The sequence below is a fragment of the Pomacea canaliculata genome, linkage group LG7 (assembly GCF_003073045.1).
Source record: "Pomacea canaliculata isolate SZHN2017 linkage group LG7, ASM307304v1, whole genome shotgun sequence".
Taxonomy (NCBI): Eukaryota; Metazoa; Mollusca; class Gastropoda; order Architaenioglossa; family Ampullariidae; genus Pomacea; species Pomacea canaliculata.
In genome coordinates this window covers 16,742,027-16,759,325 of record NC_037596.1, presented here as the reverse complement: position 1 = coordinate 16,759,325, position 17,299 = coordinate 16,742,027, and the positions used below count along the sequence as shown (strand labels likewise).

The following is a 17,299-nucleotide window of genomic DNA, read 5'->3' as shown; positions in this document are numbered from 1 at the left end:
CGTGTCGCAATGGCTCTGCTCTGGTTGTGAGCCCCGGAAGGATGGAAAACAATGCAATAAAGCAATAAAATGCACCACGTGACAGCCACACACACACTTGTCGCGTGACGAACTAAACAAGTCAATAAATGTGCCTAGAGACATTGTAAAATTTGCAGTTAAAAAAAAACTCCGTATTTGTATGTGATAAGTCATGAAATACGCTTAAATCAAGCTACCGATAACTAATAAGTATTTCAGTAGTAACTAAACATGTTCTAATAAATACAAGACATTGAATATAAGCCAAATCAATTAAATACGCATACCTTTATTACATTTATTATATGTTATCATTACTCTTGTACCCTGAAAAATCATAAATTGAATAGCATTAGGGGAATTTTAATATACAAGTAATTATATTTAACTATTATTACAGAGTATGTACTGATGTACGATACTAGTACGACTTTTAGTAAATTATACTACTACTTATAAAGCTACATAGACTATAAAATACACAGCTTCTAATAGCTAAAACTAAACTTGTGTGCACGTTCTTTATTATCTTTTTTATTTATATGTTATTTTAATGATACACTTTATTACCTCTGAAAGAGTTGTCTAACGACGATATTTTATAGAAACATTCTAAATAATAGTATCAAGTCCCCCAACATGCTCACGTGACATCGGAAGGTGGAGTAAAGGGTATACACGAATATCTACATAAGATTATGAAATAATAACTTCTGGTGTGTGTGTGGGGGGGGGGTGTTTAGAAATGGTTCTTTTACAATATTTCTTAGATTTGTAACCGCAGTAGGGTCTGAGTCTGTAACCCCGGGGATAAATAAATGATTATATAAGGGAAAAACACCGGAATCTTAGCGATTGTTCCAATGGGGATTACTTCCCTTCAAAGGCTGAACAAGTCAACCAATCAAATATTTTGCTGTTTGAAAGTAGGGGAAGTTATAGTTGATCAAGCGCCATGTTGATGTTCGTTACCGGTTACTCAATTTGACGTGTATATGTACTCACACAGCAGAAAACGAGAGGAAAACAGTAAGTGCTATTTAAATTCTAGTGTATATTCTAATAATAAAATATATGCTTGTTTGCTACTTAACTTTTGTATATATTGTGTAAATAATTTTTTTCCTAATTTCTGACTGTTGACCTACTTCCTAATTTGTAAATTCTCTGTCACATGCAGTCACTATATTTTATTTAATTTCACTACAATAAAACAGAACCTATGGTTCTTAAAATTAGCACCATGCAAATGTCTTCAAAATGCTTTTTAAAACGGAGTGTCATAGTTCTTTTCTCTTTTTTTGTATGTTAATAGATACACATTTTTAAAAACATCGCTTAAAGTTTCATTCGCTGTCAGTCGCCTCTCCGTCAGGCTTGACTAGCAGCCGCTCGGGCTCCACGAAGCGTAGCGAATGAGTGTCGGCGCGTGATTCAGATTTGACCCACCCTGCGCAGTGGCGTATGGGCCGGTCGTACTGATATTTACTGCCTAAGGGTAGCATCTGAGAACACATTGCTCTGTGCTTGTCATGAATACATAAGGGAGGCCAGTACTGCTACCTTTAGGAGTTCTTACACTATAGATTACTTCCCTTCAACAGCTGAAGAAAAAAAAAAGTCAACCTACCGGGTATTCGTTATGTTTAAATTTAGGCAAATTTTCTAGGATCAAGCGCCAATGTTTAAAACTACCGGTCGAAATTTCATTTGCGGGCTTTAGCCGCTACGTCTGGAACAAGTAGCAACTTCGAAAATGTGAAGTGTTAAGAAATGCCAGCATTAGAAGTACTCCAATCCGATTTAGAGTAAGGTGTATCTCTAATAAAAGTCCATACCCTTGGGCACATTTGTAGTACGTTATTCATATTTCAGTTATTTCAACTCTTCCCCTTTCTATGTCCACCACCTATCCACCATTCAATCTTTTAAACGTGCACTGAAAACACACCTCTTCCATAAACACTACTCCTAACACCGCTCCCTCTAACACGAGCCTCTGGCCTAAGCAATAATTTGTCTCTAGCTTTTTATTTTATTTTTAAGCATCCAATATTTCAGTAGAGAGCAGTTAGTTTCCATTTTCACGCAGGTCATGTCAGAAAAATCTGTAACAGAGCATTTCACTTGTTCCAAATCTCAACTGTCTGATTATCCACCAGTAAGTCAGACGTACATCAACTTTCATCATCTGGCAAAAAACAAGGTGAAGGTCCTTGTCCACATCAATGAGTCATCATCATCAATACAGTTTGACAGTGTTGTCTGTTTCTAAAGGTGATTGTCATAAATATACAGTGATTTTTTATCTGTTTTTTGAGACCAATATCCATTCTTATGTTCTTTTCTTTTAAGTAAGCGGTTTCAGCACGCCTTTTATGGTGGGGAAAGTGATATATATATATAAATATAAATACATATAAGTAACATTATGATGTACAATTAAATGTATAGGGTTCCTATAATGTCATTTAAGCAGCATTTTTGTTTTCTTACATTCGTCTGAATAGTCTATTTAAAAATTCCAAACACAGCTACTTGGAAATCGAAACCGAAAGTTAATTTTTTTTTTCATTTCTCAGTACTAAGTCTAAGTGCAAGAGCTGCACAGACATTTTGTTACAAAGCCCGGTGATGTTGATATATGATACTCTGTCTTCACTGACTCCTTGCTATTTTTTACAGTTGGTGACAGCTTCCGATCTCTTGAGCTATTCAAGGTAAGTTGTGTTTTGTTACTGGCTAAATCTTTTGTAGCATGAACTTGATAAACACACATTAAATGGCATTGATTTTTCAATACAAGTGAATCTGTTTTGGATCTTAGCAATTCCCTAGACTAAGGTACTGAATGCATTTAAAAGAAACTGCTAGCAGGGTGTTATCTCTCTTGAGCAGGCATGTAGCCGTAATATATATTTCAGCAAAGTCATGAGCAAAAGATTCATTTACACTAAAAATGTCTTATCTTTTTCGTATTCTACTGCTAACATTAAAGCTTAATTTGCAATGATATGAATTGTCTTTACACACAGGCAGTGTTTTACTCAGTGTGAACCTTCTACACCTCTAACATGACCAGTGCAACTCTAGCAAACAGGGCCTTTACCAATATTTGTCTCGGTCTTGGCCAGCAAGTGGATGAAGAAGATTTTTGTGACCTCATTGTGGTGGCTGGGCAGAAAGAGTTTCCTTGCCACAGAGCGGTGCTGGCTTCTGTGTCCTCATTCTTCAAGACCTCACTAATGCCGTGTTGGAAAGAATCTTCTAGCGGACGAGTTGAAATCACCCATGAAGATGTTTCTCCGGAGTCATTCGGATTTTTGATGGATATCATTTACAAGGGACAGAATGTGGTTAGAAATGAAACCGCAAAGGATATTCTCAAAATGTCTGTTTATCTGCAGATTAGATTTTTGGAAGTATACTGTATAGAATTTATTAAAGAAAAGCTTGAACCGGAGAAATGCTTGGGAATGTGGATGTTTGCCGAGAAGTACGATTTAGAGACGCTTGAGAAGGAATCGTTCAAGATGGCTGTTGATCAAATATCCGTCGTCACTCAGAGGGACGAGGTACTGACTCTACCCTTACCCAAGCTTCTCGTTCTCTTGTCGGAGCAACGGAAGCTCAGTATGGACGACATCTGTAGGACCATCCTACGTTGGGTGGAGGCGGATCAGGATACAAGACAGATTTACTTGTCAGAGCTACTCACGTTTGTCTGCTTCCCTCTTCTAAGCTCAGTTTATTTGTGCGAGCTTTTCACTTATCACAGCCATCCGTTCAAAGAAATACTTTTTGGTAAGTAAATAAGTATGGCAACCTTTATTCCTCAAATATCAGTTCCACAGCATTCATTTCATAAAAATAAATTACAGATACCCAAAATATCTCTTAATCATTAATACGGATTTGCCTATTGAAAAGGTGGTTTGATGCGTAAAATAGAATTATGAATTAAGTTTTGTCCGTCATCTATTTTTAATTAAATAATTAATGTTAGCATTGACCTTTCCTATTGTATGATTTAGAAACGTTAAAGAAGTTCACAGTTATGGCTTTTAACTTTATTTAACGCAATCTTTGTTTTAATTCAGAACGTGCATTTATGTAAGAAAATTTTAGAAAATCATCATTTGGACAATTTAGGTCCTCTTTCTTTTTTATTATCTTTTTTTCTATTTAGAAAAAATTAGGGAGGGTCTGACTTACCACTTACATAGTGACGACAGCTTAAAGCAAAAGATTCTGGCACGACAGTCGGTGTCTCTCAACTTAAAAGAAGTCAAGACCCGCGTCGTTATGTTGGGAGGCTACACAGAAGTCGAGAAACCCACCCGAGACACCCACGCTTTCGATTTAAAGAAGAATGCTATGAAGATGTACATTTTAGCATCTCTGCCAGAAGACATTGGACTCGACTTTGCAAGCTGCACGTGGAACAACGCAATTTATGTTAGCGGTGGTTCCCAAATGAGAAACTTCTTCACCGTTTATAAAGCAGAAGACAACGAGTGGGAGGTGCTGCCCTCTCTACCAGATGATGGACGAGAAAAGCATGCAATGGCTGCTGTCAATTCCAATATCTATGTTCTTGGTGGCCTTATGAAAACCTCAACTGGTGAGAAAACAATTTCATTCAATGTACTGCAGTTTAAAACAAGCACCAAAGAATGGAGCATCTTCTGTCAACTGCCTCTAGCTGTCCAGCAATCTGCTGCGACAGTTTTGGGTCATCGGATTTACCTATTTGGTGGGATAAATACTACAGGAGACGGTACAGATATAGTACAGTGCGTGGACACACTTAGTGGCTGCGTCTATCAAACCGGAAAACTTCCTTCGCCCACTTACGGGGCGCGTGCACTGAGCAATGGAGGACGTATTTACGTCGTCAGACCTGAAGGGGATGTGTTGTCCATGACAGAGAGCTTCGCTTTGGCTGAACGCATTGAAGAATTAATTTCTGAGGTAAAGAACCAAATTGATGACCACTGGTCAGACGTAAGCATTTTTTGAAAACATCTGTTAACTTCTTTGTAAGCGCAGCTAACACATTCATACAAATACACATAAGCACTCAAAGGTGCTTATGTAGTAGACAACAGCATATGAACATATACTCTAAATATATCATAGTAATCACATGCAGAAATAAACTGGATGATGAGACATAATTTCTTTATTGATGTTAGTGCACCCCACCTCGATGCTAGGCTTATCTAATTTGGATTTTTTAAATTTTTATTATTATTATTTCCTCACTCATTTGACTGTAAATAATTGTAATAGAGCTCAAACCCTTTGGTCGCTTTGATATGGAGATAAACAAATAGATACAGAGGAGAGGAGAAAAGATACAAAGAGATCGAGAGAGAGAGAAAATAATTATGTGCACAAACCTCTCCCGATCACTTTGTTAATTTTTCTTTTCAGCGATTGACTCACGAAAGCATCTCTATCATTTTACATTCTTTCTTTTTACCTTTTTTAAATCTTTTTATCTCCAGAAATTGATACATCATCTCAGGAATATCCACATTTATTCGTTTACTATCCAAAATTTTGTATCTGTCTTTCTTTACGTGTCATTAGCCGATCCAATCAACAGTCAGCTTTAAGGAGTTGGCCAAGCTCCCAAAGGTACGTCACTTCGGCGCCTACCTGAATGCAGGGGAGATAATTGTGTGTGGTGGAGAGACAGAGGACCGACAGCTGCTGGACAGATTTGAATCCATTTCATTGGCAGATGGCACTACATCGACAAAATCTTTGACTTTCATTACGGGGGCAGCAAAGTTTGATCTCCATTTATTAAACATTCCACAGGCGTTCTTAAAAGAAGGTGAAAACATTTATTTATCCTACGCTTTTACCATTGTGCGTGTTTCTATATAGAATTCGGTCCAAAATATCCACAAACGTGAACAAATACATCAACTACATTTTTATGTAGCAGCTTGAAACATATCTGTACAGAAAATGGGGTCAGCGTTTGTTCGCCATGAAGGTCAATAAATACCCGAGGTTTTTAATTGACATTTAACCCTTATTAATAATGTAATGCCATCTGTGGGCATGCATTTTGGAATAGCGAAAGGTTATTTAGCTAGATTTAAAGATAAATATGCCATCGATCGTTTTTTTAGCTCAACTCTTCATTGGTTAAAAAAAAACCCTGCACTCTGAAAAAAGGACAATTAATGAGGAATAGTTCATTATCTGTTTATTGAAAACATCCTCGAAATAAAACCTCATTGAATTAATAAGCTGAAAATTACTCGTGTAATACAGACTGGCAAATCTGTTTCGACATAAATATTTCTCAGTTTCTCTCTTTCCTTTATGTGTCTCAACTATTTTATCAAGTGGAATATTTATATAATAAATGAGTATACTCCATCATGGCTGGATGTTAAAAATAACGTGTGTTACACCCTTGTCTTAGTGATGAAAACTTGAAGCAATAAGCAATACCAGCGTCTTTCTATCCCCTAGGCATGGGTTTTGACTTTCAGTCACATCTGACATCCATTGCATAATAGACTTTCTTATTTTTCTTGGTTGATCATAATACTTTTTGTGTACATTCATATATATTTCTAATTATGTATTTTTATTAATAACACAGAAACAGCCGTGATACAGCCATTTCGTGTTGGGGACAAAGTGATGCATCATGAGTATAATAAGTACGGTTCTAAAACTCGTTCCGAAATTTGCTCCATCACAGGTATTTCATAGGAATATAAACTTTCACTAATAATATTTAATAATCCAAAGCTTATCTTTACACTCACGTTCAATATATAAAATTAAACAGAAAGAATGCTGAGATGTATGATTTTTTTTTCTTTTAAAATAGACGCGATGGGTCTAGAAAGTTCTGAGAACAAATCCAAAACTCAAAAGGTTAACATAGTCTGTTTATCAAAGATTTACAAAGCTGACCATTTTTTTTTTATTTCAGAAATTGACTATGACTCTATGACAGCCACGATCAAGTTGCCAGACTCTCGTATCTTGAATTATAATATTACTGACCTGCAGCATGCTTCCATCTGAACAGCTGGATTGATTGCTGCTGCATCATCTGCTATTCTGAGAGAACCTGGTAATCTACTTCCGCTGCTGGTATTTCTGCTCTCACTAAACTCAAAGAAAGACTCACTGGTGCGTCTTCGGGTGCTCACCAGTCTACTGCAAATATTTTGGGAACCGGATTTTTAACTTAGCAGAACACCTCATATATACATAAACACACGCTCGTCTGATGAAAGTCTTCCTGTCTCCAAAACAACAACAAAAAATGGCCCTCTGATTCCAACTATCTTAGAACAGATGTGGACAATGTTGTTTGGACTATTCCTGTCATGGACAGACGGACTGCAGAACCAGCATACAAACGAAAAAGATAAAAGACTTTCAATAAACCCCTGGTAGAAACGGCCTAAGATTGATTGACTAACTGAAAAACTACTTAGCTTGCACAGAAGTTACATTCTTTGTTGGCAACATTTAACAATGTATTTGGTGTTTAAATTCCATTTGAGCTGGCAATCAAAAACTGTTCCCATGTACCTGAAGAGTGAACAGTTTCAACAGACTATGTATCACACTGGGAGCAGCAATACCATCTTTGATTTTCATGAAGTCCTACTGGTAATCGCTTTCCTACATGTGAACAATCTTAAACCCGTTTAACATGTTATATATGTAGTGTTAGAAGTGGGTGCTTGTTTGAGTATGTGCATACGACAAAAAAAAAAAAAAAAACCAAGGTTAATAAGAAAACTTTTCAACGCTTCTAAGATCCGGAGAGCGATATCTCTTATCTCTCTTAGCCAAAGAAAAATATTTATAAGGACGCGCACAAATTTTTGAAGGCGATAATGATAACATAGTCCTAGTAAGGAAAGACACCACACATTAATAATTCTGATAGTAATAATAAGATAAACCTCATCTGTATACACTAGTAGTCGTATAGTTACAGCATCTGTATAAAAAAACAGCAAGCCAAACTTACTTTAAGAAACTCAGTGTATAGAGCTAAAAAAATTAAGTAAATAAATAAAATAAAACCAGCTAGTTACCATTAATGAATATAACAAGTACGAATTTTAAGACATGAATTAGTCATTTCGTCCTGTCTATAGAGTGTCTTGTAATGTCGGACATCACTGTGTTTCCTGTTATTTTTGTGTAAAATATTTGCCATAAATTTACATCAAAGCATTTGTAAACATTATCGTGTAACTGATTATCAAAGACCGTGTATATTAAAACTGATTTTAATTTGCTGTAATAATCAAAACAATAAAATGTCAGACTCCTTGAAGATTTTGTGAAAGTCAATTCTTTTTCTCGTTCATATTTGTGATGGTGTCATCCGTGCGGTAATGCTTGTGTTTCTTTGGTGTATGGCTAACTGTTGATTGTTCTCTTTCTTACTTGAATTGCCATCGTGTCCACGCGCGAAATTCCTTCTAGGTTTTTAATAATCATCACGTCTTCGTCGTCACTATTATGAATAATGTCCTACAAAGTTAGAAAATTAATAAGATCGTTTTCACGTTTACATGAGTGCCAGATAAAAATTCTTTAAGCACATGGCTAAGTACTCAGTTGAGATGATATGAAGTACATACTTCAGCCTCTCTGGATAGTAATACCACATCCTCAAGCTAGAGTTCCAGGCAACCTAACAGGATGTGAAGTGAGGCAGACTGATAAGAGCACAAAGCGCAGACAGCTTTCAGTCCAGCTATCCTTTGTGTACTCCAAACTTTCCGAAACCACAAAGGCGGTGATAAATTAAGACGAAGATCATTGCCAGGCAGTCCTTGAATCCTTGTTATCTTTATCGTTCCCATGAATCACTCAGGGGGGTCCGTCGGTGGAAGCGAACCGAAGCGTTGGTCTGGCGGCACTGGTAACCCAGTTGCTGTAGGTGGTTACTGATTCCCTTGCTCCTCTTTGTTTGCTTGTTCTCAAGTGGTTACCACTTCTATTAATTCCCTTTCTTTGTTATCTCGTACTTAAGTGGTTAGTGCTTCCATTAATCCTCTGCAGTGGGCAAAGTCCTTTCACGAATACTGAGATGTGACCCTCACACGACCTCGGACACTTACAGGTAAAGCCTGCCTCGTCTTGTTTGGATATGTCATGCTGCTACTGTAGTACCGAGATAGCACTGAACAAATACACTGCTGCTTTACAGAAGGTCTACTACAGTCCAACACCATTCCGAATACATACATTTTATGGAAATTATTAGTTTCTATCTAGTCTTTGTTTACAAGAATCAACATACAAGCACAGAAAGAGGTTTAATTCATTACACAATTAAGTTTTATGGACACACCAAACTAATAGGTAAACAAGCTACCCCACTGTCTGTACCTTGCACTCTGACTACATAATCGTATGTGTAATTGCATGGTGTAATTATCTGTAGAGTCTTTCAATGCGTGGTAATCTTTGACCTCGAGAACAGTTCGACTTTTCGAGCACAGTCCAGTCAGTAAGAAATCTTGCCCTAGAGTAGGGCTTTAAATCCACAGGGCTACAGTATGCTGATCATATAAGCATTGTTTTGCGATCTTGTCACGAAGTAGCTGCACCTCAAAAGCTTGTGTTCTTCTGCAGACACCTCACTGTGTTTATTTACATTTCATTGGTGAGAGGAAGACGCAGTTACTATAGCTAAGAAGGTAAGCACTAGGCATACTAAGAGTAAATTATTGGCCCTAAATTCATACTTTTTTGTTATAACGTGTTTAAGAGTAAACATTAAGCACAGTGCTAAAGGAATTTTTAGGAGTACATGTCCCCGATCTTGTCAGAATTTTTTTTTAATTAACTGACAAGACATTAACTTTACGAATACATGTACGTCTGTTCTTCATCTCCCCGGGACAATAAAACACCCTCACTTCATGAACACCGCTCTAGAACTTCTAATTTTCTGACTTTCCTCTAATTCAACTTTTGTTCATCTGTTTCTGAAATATCGCTTGTGTGATAAAAGTTTTGTCTTATACATTGTTCCTATGTCTTAAAGCCTCGTTCCACATTTCTGCGTCTATTGTAAAACTTCATGGCATCCGGAAAGTTCCGTGATGCGGTGTTTGCCAACACATTCCACGGCCTGGGTCAGCTTCGTGAAGCAGGTCAGTTCTGTGACTTGCATGTGACTGTAAGAGACCAAGACTTCTATTGCCATCGCGTGGTCCTCGCCTCCGTGTCTCAGTTCTTCAAGTCTCGCCTGGCATCAACCCCCGAGGAAGGTTTTACTGCGCATGTGCAAGTGGACCACGAGGACGTTTCTCCACAGTTCTTCAGCTCTCTGCTGGACTTTGTGTACAAAGGCAAGGACTTCGTCACCCAGAACACGGCTAAAGATATTCTGAAAATGTCTGCTTACTTTCAGATGGATTTCCTCACGAACCATTGCGAAGAGTTTATTTTAAGAAATATTCGTCCTAAAGTGTGTTTAGGAGTCTGGCAGTTTGCGCAAAAATACAAACTTCATCGCCTCGCTAGCAAAGCCTACAAGATGGCCGTGGACAGCATTGACAGAGTGTCTCACGACGAGTTGCTTGCTCTGCCCAAGTCCATGCTCCTCATCCTACTCTCACTGCAAAGGAAACTCAGCATGGACAACACCTGTAAGCTCATCACAGACTGGGTGGCGGCCGATCAGGATAAAAGAGCTGTTCACCTGACAGAGTTTCTTCCCTTCATCTCTTTCCCACATCTCAGTTCCTCCTATTTAAGCGAGCTTATGATAAGCCAGAGTAATGAAATGAGAAATGTCTTCTTTGGTGAGCAATTTAATATTCTAATTAACCTTCTTTTTAAGTTAACCTTTCGTAAAGAGAGTTTAACTTTTTGCAAAGGTGTTATGCTTCAAAGTGTATTCACTAAAGTAATTTATGAAAATATTTATACAAAATTAGGATTAAGTGATGTTAGGATAATGGGGATACCAAAAGAGCCCTGCAACCTGCTTGTGTGATTTTAAAATAGTATGTCTGAATATCGACGTACATAGCATACACTTCGCTTGGTAATGTATGCACTTTGGCACAAAAATTGTATACACCAAACAAACTGCAGGTTATGTTTATTTAGAGAGAGTCAGCGAGGGTGTGACCTTTCACCTGAAAGGTATCAGAGGAAGAGACAGCAACAGTCAGCAGCGAATCCTGGCCCAACAATCCGTGAAGGTCAACTTGCCCGAGATCCAGTCACGTGCTGTTCTTCTCGGGGGAGTAACAAGGACCGGCCATTCCCTCCAGAGGATTCTCGCTTTTGGACTGCAGGACACTATCCTGACACATCGCGACTTGGAGCCCATTCCAGAAGCTACAGGACCGCACTTTGCAAGCTGCACGTGGAGAAACGAAGTCTACCTCAGTGGCGGCACTTTGATGCCAAAGTTCTTTGCTGTGTACAAACCACGTGACAATCAGTGGCAAGTCCTGCCTGACCTGACTGGCCAAGGTCTGGAGAAACATCCAATGGCCGCCGTCAACTCCTGCATCTACGTTTTGGGGGGAATGGAGAAGAGGACGACGGGAGAAAAGAGGACGTCACCACAGGTTTCAATGTACAATGTAAGTACCAGCACGTGGAGTGACGTATGCCAACTGTCAACCGGCGTCCGTGAAGCTTCTGCTGCAGTCATTGGTCACAGAGTGTACGTCTTCGGCGGGACGGACTCAAGGGAAGAGAACACAGACTTGGTCCAGTGCGTGGACACGCTGACTGGCCGTGGGTACGTTGCTGGCAGACTTCCCTCCGCCACGTGCGGGTCACGTGCCCTCAGCAATGGCGGCATCATTTACGTCGTGCTCACCACGGGAGAAGTGCTGCAGATGTGGGAAGATTTCGACATGGCAGAACAAGCAGAACATCTTTTAGCTACAGGGAGAGACATCGGCACAGAAGACAAGGTAAGTCTACTCAAGTTCTTTAAAATTATAACTGTTTTTTGCAACATATACTTTCTTTCAGCAGTTGACAATCTTTCAGCATCAACACGTTGATTAAAAGATTTGTTTGTACACAATGACGTATCTAGATAATGATTGTTAATTCTGTCTCTAGACAACACACATCATTGTTTTACCAAAAAAAAAATTCGTCCAGTCTTTATTTTCTTGTGCAATCTGTAATAATACTTACTAAACACACTCCACGCTATAACATCTGCAGAATATTTTCTTTAATATCCCTTCGTCCAACCTATATATTTATATAATAAAGCAACAAGAAAGCTGTAAAGCGCAGAAATATGTCTACCGTATGTCTGTGTAGAATTATGTATAAAAATGTTTTCATGCTTGCGTTTTACATTCACATGATTTTGTTTCATTGAAATCTCAGTCGACAGTTTCATTCAAACAAGTTGCTCAGGTCTCAGCTCGCTATCAGTTCGGTGCGTGCCTGCATGACGGAGAGATCATTCTATGCGGTGGTCACACTGACACAGGCGATCCGCTGTCTTCTGTAGAAAGAATCAACACCACCGGCCACATCATCAGCAGACGAACCACCCTGACCTCGGGGGCCACGAACTTTGACCTCCACGTTTTAAACGTGCCGCAGATACGTCTCACTAAAAGTAATTGCGTTTTCAACTCTTGTACTCCTCCTGTTCTTTTTCATCTTTCATCTTCTACGTTTTCAAGATGAATGCAAAAAAAAAAATACTTCACATCATTTTTTTTCCTACCACAGTTCGAAACCTCCTCAAGGTTGAAGCACTTTCCCTACTAGACGACCAATGAATAAATATCATTTTACTGTTCAGTGAGTGCATGCATGCTCTCATACATCTTTCTGTGTATCTGTGTGTACAGTAAAAACCAGAAAGCATTCTTTCAAAAGTGGGGACAGAGTGAGGCTTCGGTCAGATGCGCTTCAAACGGTCAGAAATAAAGCTAATGATAATATCATCGTCCCTCAGCAGATAACAGAGTCGACTGGTGATGGCGTAATACAAAGTGAGATTTTTCAGTTATTAACAAATCATTTATTTATATTTACTCATATATGGAGATATATCTTTCAGGGGTTAAGTGACATAACTGTAACTGTGTTTAATTTCCGTCTGTATGAGAAAGGTTGTTTTATGTATGTTTAGATATGCTGTATTTGAGACTGGTACTTACATTGGGTTATGAAAAACGTGTAAATACTGTTTTAGGATTGTTGGGGAGTTCAGAGGTCATTGTGGATTTTCCTAACCTCAAGGGATGGAGATGCCGTGCAGATGCACTGGAGCCTTGTCTAGCGGTGGGTTACAAATGCGATACAAAATAAAATTTGTAAGAAAAAAAAAAGAGACAAAAGAGACATTGATCTAAGAATTATTGACGGCAAGAGTTACTTTATTGATAATCAAACTGGCATACACTATGCAGATACCTACATATGTGTCTGTATGTATAATGTATTGTATGTCTGCATGTGTGTCTAGGCACGTCTAGATAATGGTTGTATTACGGTTCTTCATCGTCTACACAGTAATAAAAACATTTAACCAGAAATTTTGTTATTTAATGTCAATCGGAAGCATAGCTGCTGTAGTATGTTCCGTCCTTTGGTATAGTTGCATAAAAGTAATTATTATTTGAATATCGCTGAAGAAATAAATGTCTTCTTGTTTTCAGGCTACAAATAGAAAGCATCGCAATCAGTAAAGTCGTTAAAATTGTCAGCAAAAAGAATGGTTTCAGTGAAGCACAACCCTCAAATCATCTTGGTCAGGTGAGTGTCACGTGTGTTTCCACCATCATCAGCAAGCTCGACCACTGAGTGGTTAATCACGCATGCTGCAGCTGATGAGCTTGACCACGCCATCCGTAAAAGTATGGGGCGAAATCCACGGTGATCATTGTGGCTTCAATAGCTGGAACAAAACATTGTGTTAGTCACGTGCAAACAGTCAACACAAACATGTGATGTAAATGCTTACGGTCTCGGTTAATCTCGAGCATTTCAGTTTAACAGTTCCTCTTCAGCAGATTTTATGCTTGTATATATATATATGAGATTGTTCCTTTTTTTTTAATTCAGTACATTGTGAGTCATAAATGTACATTTTTAAAATCCTTAGGGAAACTATAAACAATTGTAATCATACCAGTAATTACACCAGTTCCTTGAGGCTGTGCAGTATGTTGCATGAAAGAACTTTGGCGTATGCGTCTTTGATTTTCTTCTCGGTCCAAAATCACTTTATCACCGACTCGAAATGGCTGTACTACACTTGTTTCTGTGAGAAATCCAAAATTAAGACACAATGAGACATTTCTACTTTTAGATAAGGGTTTTGTGTAGGAAACATTTATATTTTTGGGTTGTCAAACTACTGACTCTCTCTCTCACACACACAATAGGGCATATTAAGACATTCCATCAATTTTAAAGCAAATATTTATAATCTGTTTTATTTGAATCTTCACAATCTCTAAAGAACTTGTATCATTCATCTTCTCAACAACTAAGCGGAAAAAGAACTGGGTGTGGGTGTATATATATAGCTACCTTCTTTTAAATAAATTACTGGAATATTTATTTCGTGGAGATCAAACTTCGCTGCCTTCGTTATTAGAGTCAATGATTTGTTGGAAATGTCCCCGCCTTCCAGTGGAATCTTTACAAAGCTGTCTAATATTTCTCCACTCTCATTCTCTCCGCCACACACAGTGATCTCCCCTGACCGCAGGCAAGCACTGAAGTGACGTCGTTCAGGGAACTTGCCGACCTCCCTGAAGCTGACTGTTGACCCACTTGTCTAAGATAACATAAAACAACAACAAAGAAATATGATCGCAAGTGATCAACGTCAAATAGGAGCAAATTTAAATGTAGGTATATCACTGGCAAGAAACATGAGCAGGATACAAAAAGCCTACCCTCTAAACACAGAAAGTAAACAAATTCAAACTTACGTATGACGACTGATCCTTTCCCTTTTCTTTCTCTTCCGACATCCTTTTTTCTATTTGTTCCGCCAAAGGAAAGCTCTCCCACATACACAATACGTCCCCTTTCGGCCTCACGACGTAAATACGTCCTCCATTGCTAAGTGCACGCGCACCGCACGTGGGTGACGGAAGTTTGCCGGCTTGGTAGGCGCAGCTGCTCAAGGTGTCCACACACTGCACCAAACTTAAATGTCTTCCCTTTGAATCTACCCCGCCGAACAGGTAAATCCGGTGACCTAGAACTGCGGCGGCAGCTTCCTGAACACCTGAAGGCAGCTGACAGAAGATGCTCCATTCTCTGCTGCTTGTGTTGTACCTCATGACACTGAATGAAATCGTATTCTTACCATCAGAGTCTTTTTTAAATCCACCAAGAACATAAATATTGCAACTGATAGCAGCCATTGCATGCTTTTCTCTTCCGTCATCTGGTAGAGAGGGCAGCACCTCCCATTTGTTGTCACCTGGTTTATAGACAGCAAAGAAGGTGGGCAGCTGGGATCCACCGCTGACATAAACCTCGTTGTACCACTTGCAGCTGGCAAAGTCCAGTCCAACATCTTCTGGCATGGGGGCTAGACTGTAACGCTTCATGAATCGGTTATTTAGGTCGAAAACGTAAGTGTCTCTTATTGACTTGCTGACCTCAGTGTAACCGCCAAACATAACGACACGGGGCTGGACTTCCGGTAAGTTGAGCAAAACTGGCTGCCGAGCTAAAATCTTCCTCCGGAGTGTCACATCTTGGGTTTGTTGGCCTTTTATGTTATAATTCAAGCCTTCGTGGACATTTTCTGCAACATGTTTCAAACTATAGAAAATCTGAAAAGTAAAATAAGTAAAGAAATAGAAAAGCCTGCGAGGAAACGAAAATTAAAACCTAAGCAAGAAGCAGGGTTAGTAGAAGTCAATGTGCAGATGGCAGCATCTGTCCAGGATGATAGTTCAAGCGTGTACAGTCATGCCCAGTCAAAAGTACTTGATCAGGTCACAGTTTCACTAAAAAGACGAATTTATCTCCCGAATACACACTAATGATATCATTCACCTCTTGAATGCAATCATTATCAGACCTTAATGGAGTAGTTGGGTGCTAGTTCATGAGTTCATACACCTTGTCAAGGCCTCAGCCAATTTGGAGAGCTGGCAACAGAAGCTATTTAATATATGTCAAAAACGAAAGAGGTTTAGTCACCTTGTTTTTAAACATAGTATCTTGCACAGAACATTATTTTCATTAGAATTTTTGTAACCTTACTAGTCATTTAATTTTATTAGTCTTGATCAAGTCAGACAACTATGACGGTGCTTGAATAGCACTGGACAGACAATCCATCCGTACTTTCCAACAAAATATTGTTTACTTGTAGCATACTAACCAAAAAGGATTTTGCTGAAGGGATGGTTCAGATAAGTAACCAGATCACACAGATAACCCAGGCTTAATTGTGGGAAACACACAAATGGTAGTAATTCCAGCAATTGAGTCCTCCTTGCTTCTTGATCCGCTTCCACCCACCTCAGGATGGTCTTACAGACGTCGTCCATGCTGAGCTTCTTCTGCTCCGACAAAATAATTAAAAGCATGGACTTAGGTAAGGTTAGCAACTCTTCTTGCTGAGACACACTGGAAATCTGATCAACAGCCATTTTGAAAGATTTTTCGGCCAATGTGTCGAGATCGTACTTTTGGGCGAACTGCCAAGTTTCCAAGCAAAATTCAGGTTTAAGATTCGTTTGAAGGTACTCAGTGCAATAATCTTTTCAAAAAGTCAATCTGCAAATAGACAGACATTTTGAGAAGATCTTTTGCCGTTTCATAGTTAACCACGTCTTCTCCTCTGTAGAAGATATCCATCAGATATCCAAAGGACTCCGGAGAAACATCCTCGTGGGTGATCTCAACTCGTCTACTGGAAGCTTCTCGCCAACACGGCTTCAGCGACGTCCTGAAGAACTCGGACACAGAGGCCAGGACTGCTCGATGACACGAGAATCCAGTCTCTCCAACCACTACAGTGACATCACAAAAATCTTCCTGATCGAGTTGCTGACCAAGTCCCCGACAAATTGTGGCAAAAGCCCTGTGCGCAAGGGTGGTAGTGGCCATGGTTCAGATTTCCAATGACTTCCCTAAAAGAAAAAAATATAACAGTCTTTAACGTAGGTCAAAGGAAAAACTCTCATATTTTTAACCTATGCAGTTGCTAAAGTTTACGAGTACATAAATTCTTGCAATGCTCTAAATGGAGACATTTTTATGCAGATTC

General features: G+C 39.0%; 3 protein-coding genes across 4 annotated transcripts; 2 read left to right on the top strand and 1 right to left on the bottom strand.

Moving 5' to 3' along the window:
- Positions 1-949: 949 nt before the first annotated feature.
- LOC112569604 (kelch-like protein 24) lies at positions 950-8,365 on the top strand. 2 transcript variants are annotated; one of them, XM_025247437.1, is made up of 7 exons: positions 950-1,050; positions 2,707-2,741; positions 3,057-3,825; positions 4,211-4,995; positions 5,620-5,869; positions 6,656-6,757; positions 6,995-8,365. In XM_025247437.1, the coding sequence occupies exons 3-7, from the start codon at positions 3,096-3,098 to the stop codon at positions 7,087-7,089; spliced, it is 1,962 nt and encodes a 653-aa protein (XP_025103222.1). In that variant the 5' UTR covers positions 950-1,050; positions 2,707-2,741; positions 3,057-3,095; the 3' UTR covers positions 7,090-8,365. The 2 variants fall into 2 exon arrangements, with proteins under 2 accessions (XP_025103222.1, XP_025103221.1); XM_025247436.1 differs by lacking the exon at positions 950-1,050 and having other exon boundaries at positions 2,605-2,741.
- Positions 8,366-10,108: 1,743 nt separating this feature from the next.
- On the top strand, positions 10,109-13,834 carry LOC112569602 (ectoderm-neural cortex protein 1-like). Its single transcript, XM_025247433.1, has 6 exons — positions 10,109-10,853; positions 11,149-11,987; positions 12,421-12,658; positions 12,897-13,040; positions 13,244-13,332; positions 13,710-13,834. The coding sequence occupies exons 1-6, from the start codon at positions 10,127-10,129 to the stop codon at positions 13,737-13,739; spliced, it is 2,067 nt and encodes a 688-aa protein (XP_025103218.1). The 5' UTR covers positions 10,109-10,126; the 3' UTR covers positions 13,740-13,834.
- LOC112569607 (kelch-like protein 24) lies at positions 13,373-16,813 on the bottom strand. The gene is made up of 5 exons (XM_025247442.1): positions 16,409-16,813; positions 14,994-15,823; positions 14,587-14,836; positions 14,183-14,314; positions 13,373-13,948 (listed from the first exon to the last, which is right to left on the bottom strand). Exons 1-5 carry the CDS (start codon positions 16,677-16,679, stop codon positions 13,863-13,865), a joined length of 1,569 nt encoding a protein of 522 aa, XP_025103227.1. The 5' UTR covers positions 16,680-16,813; the 3' UTR covers positions 13,373-13,862.
- Between the last annotated feature and the right edge of the window lie 486 nt (positions 16,814-17,299).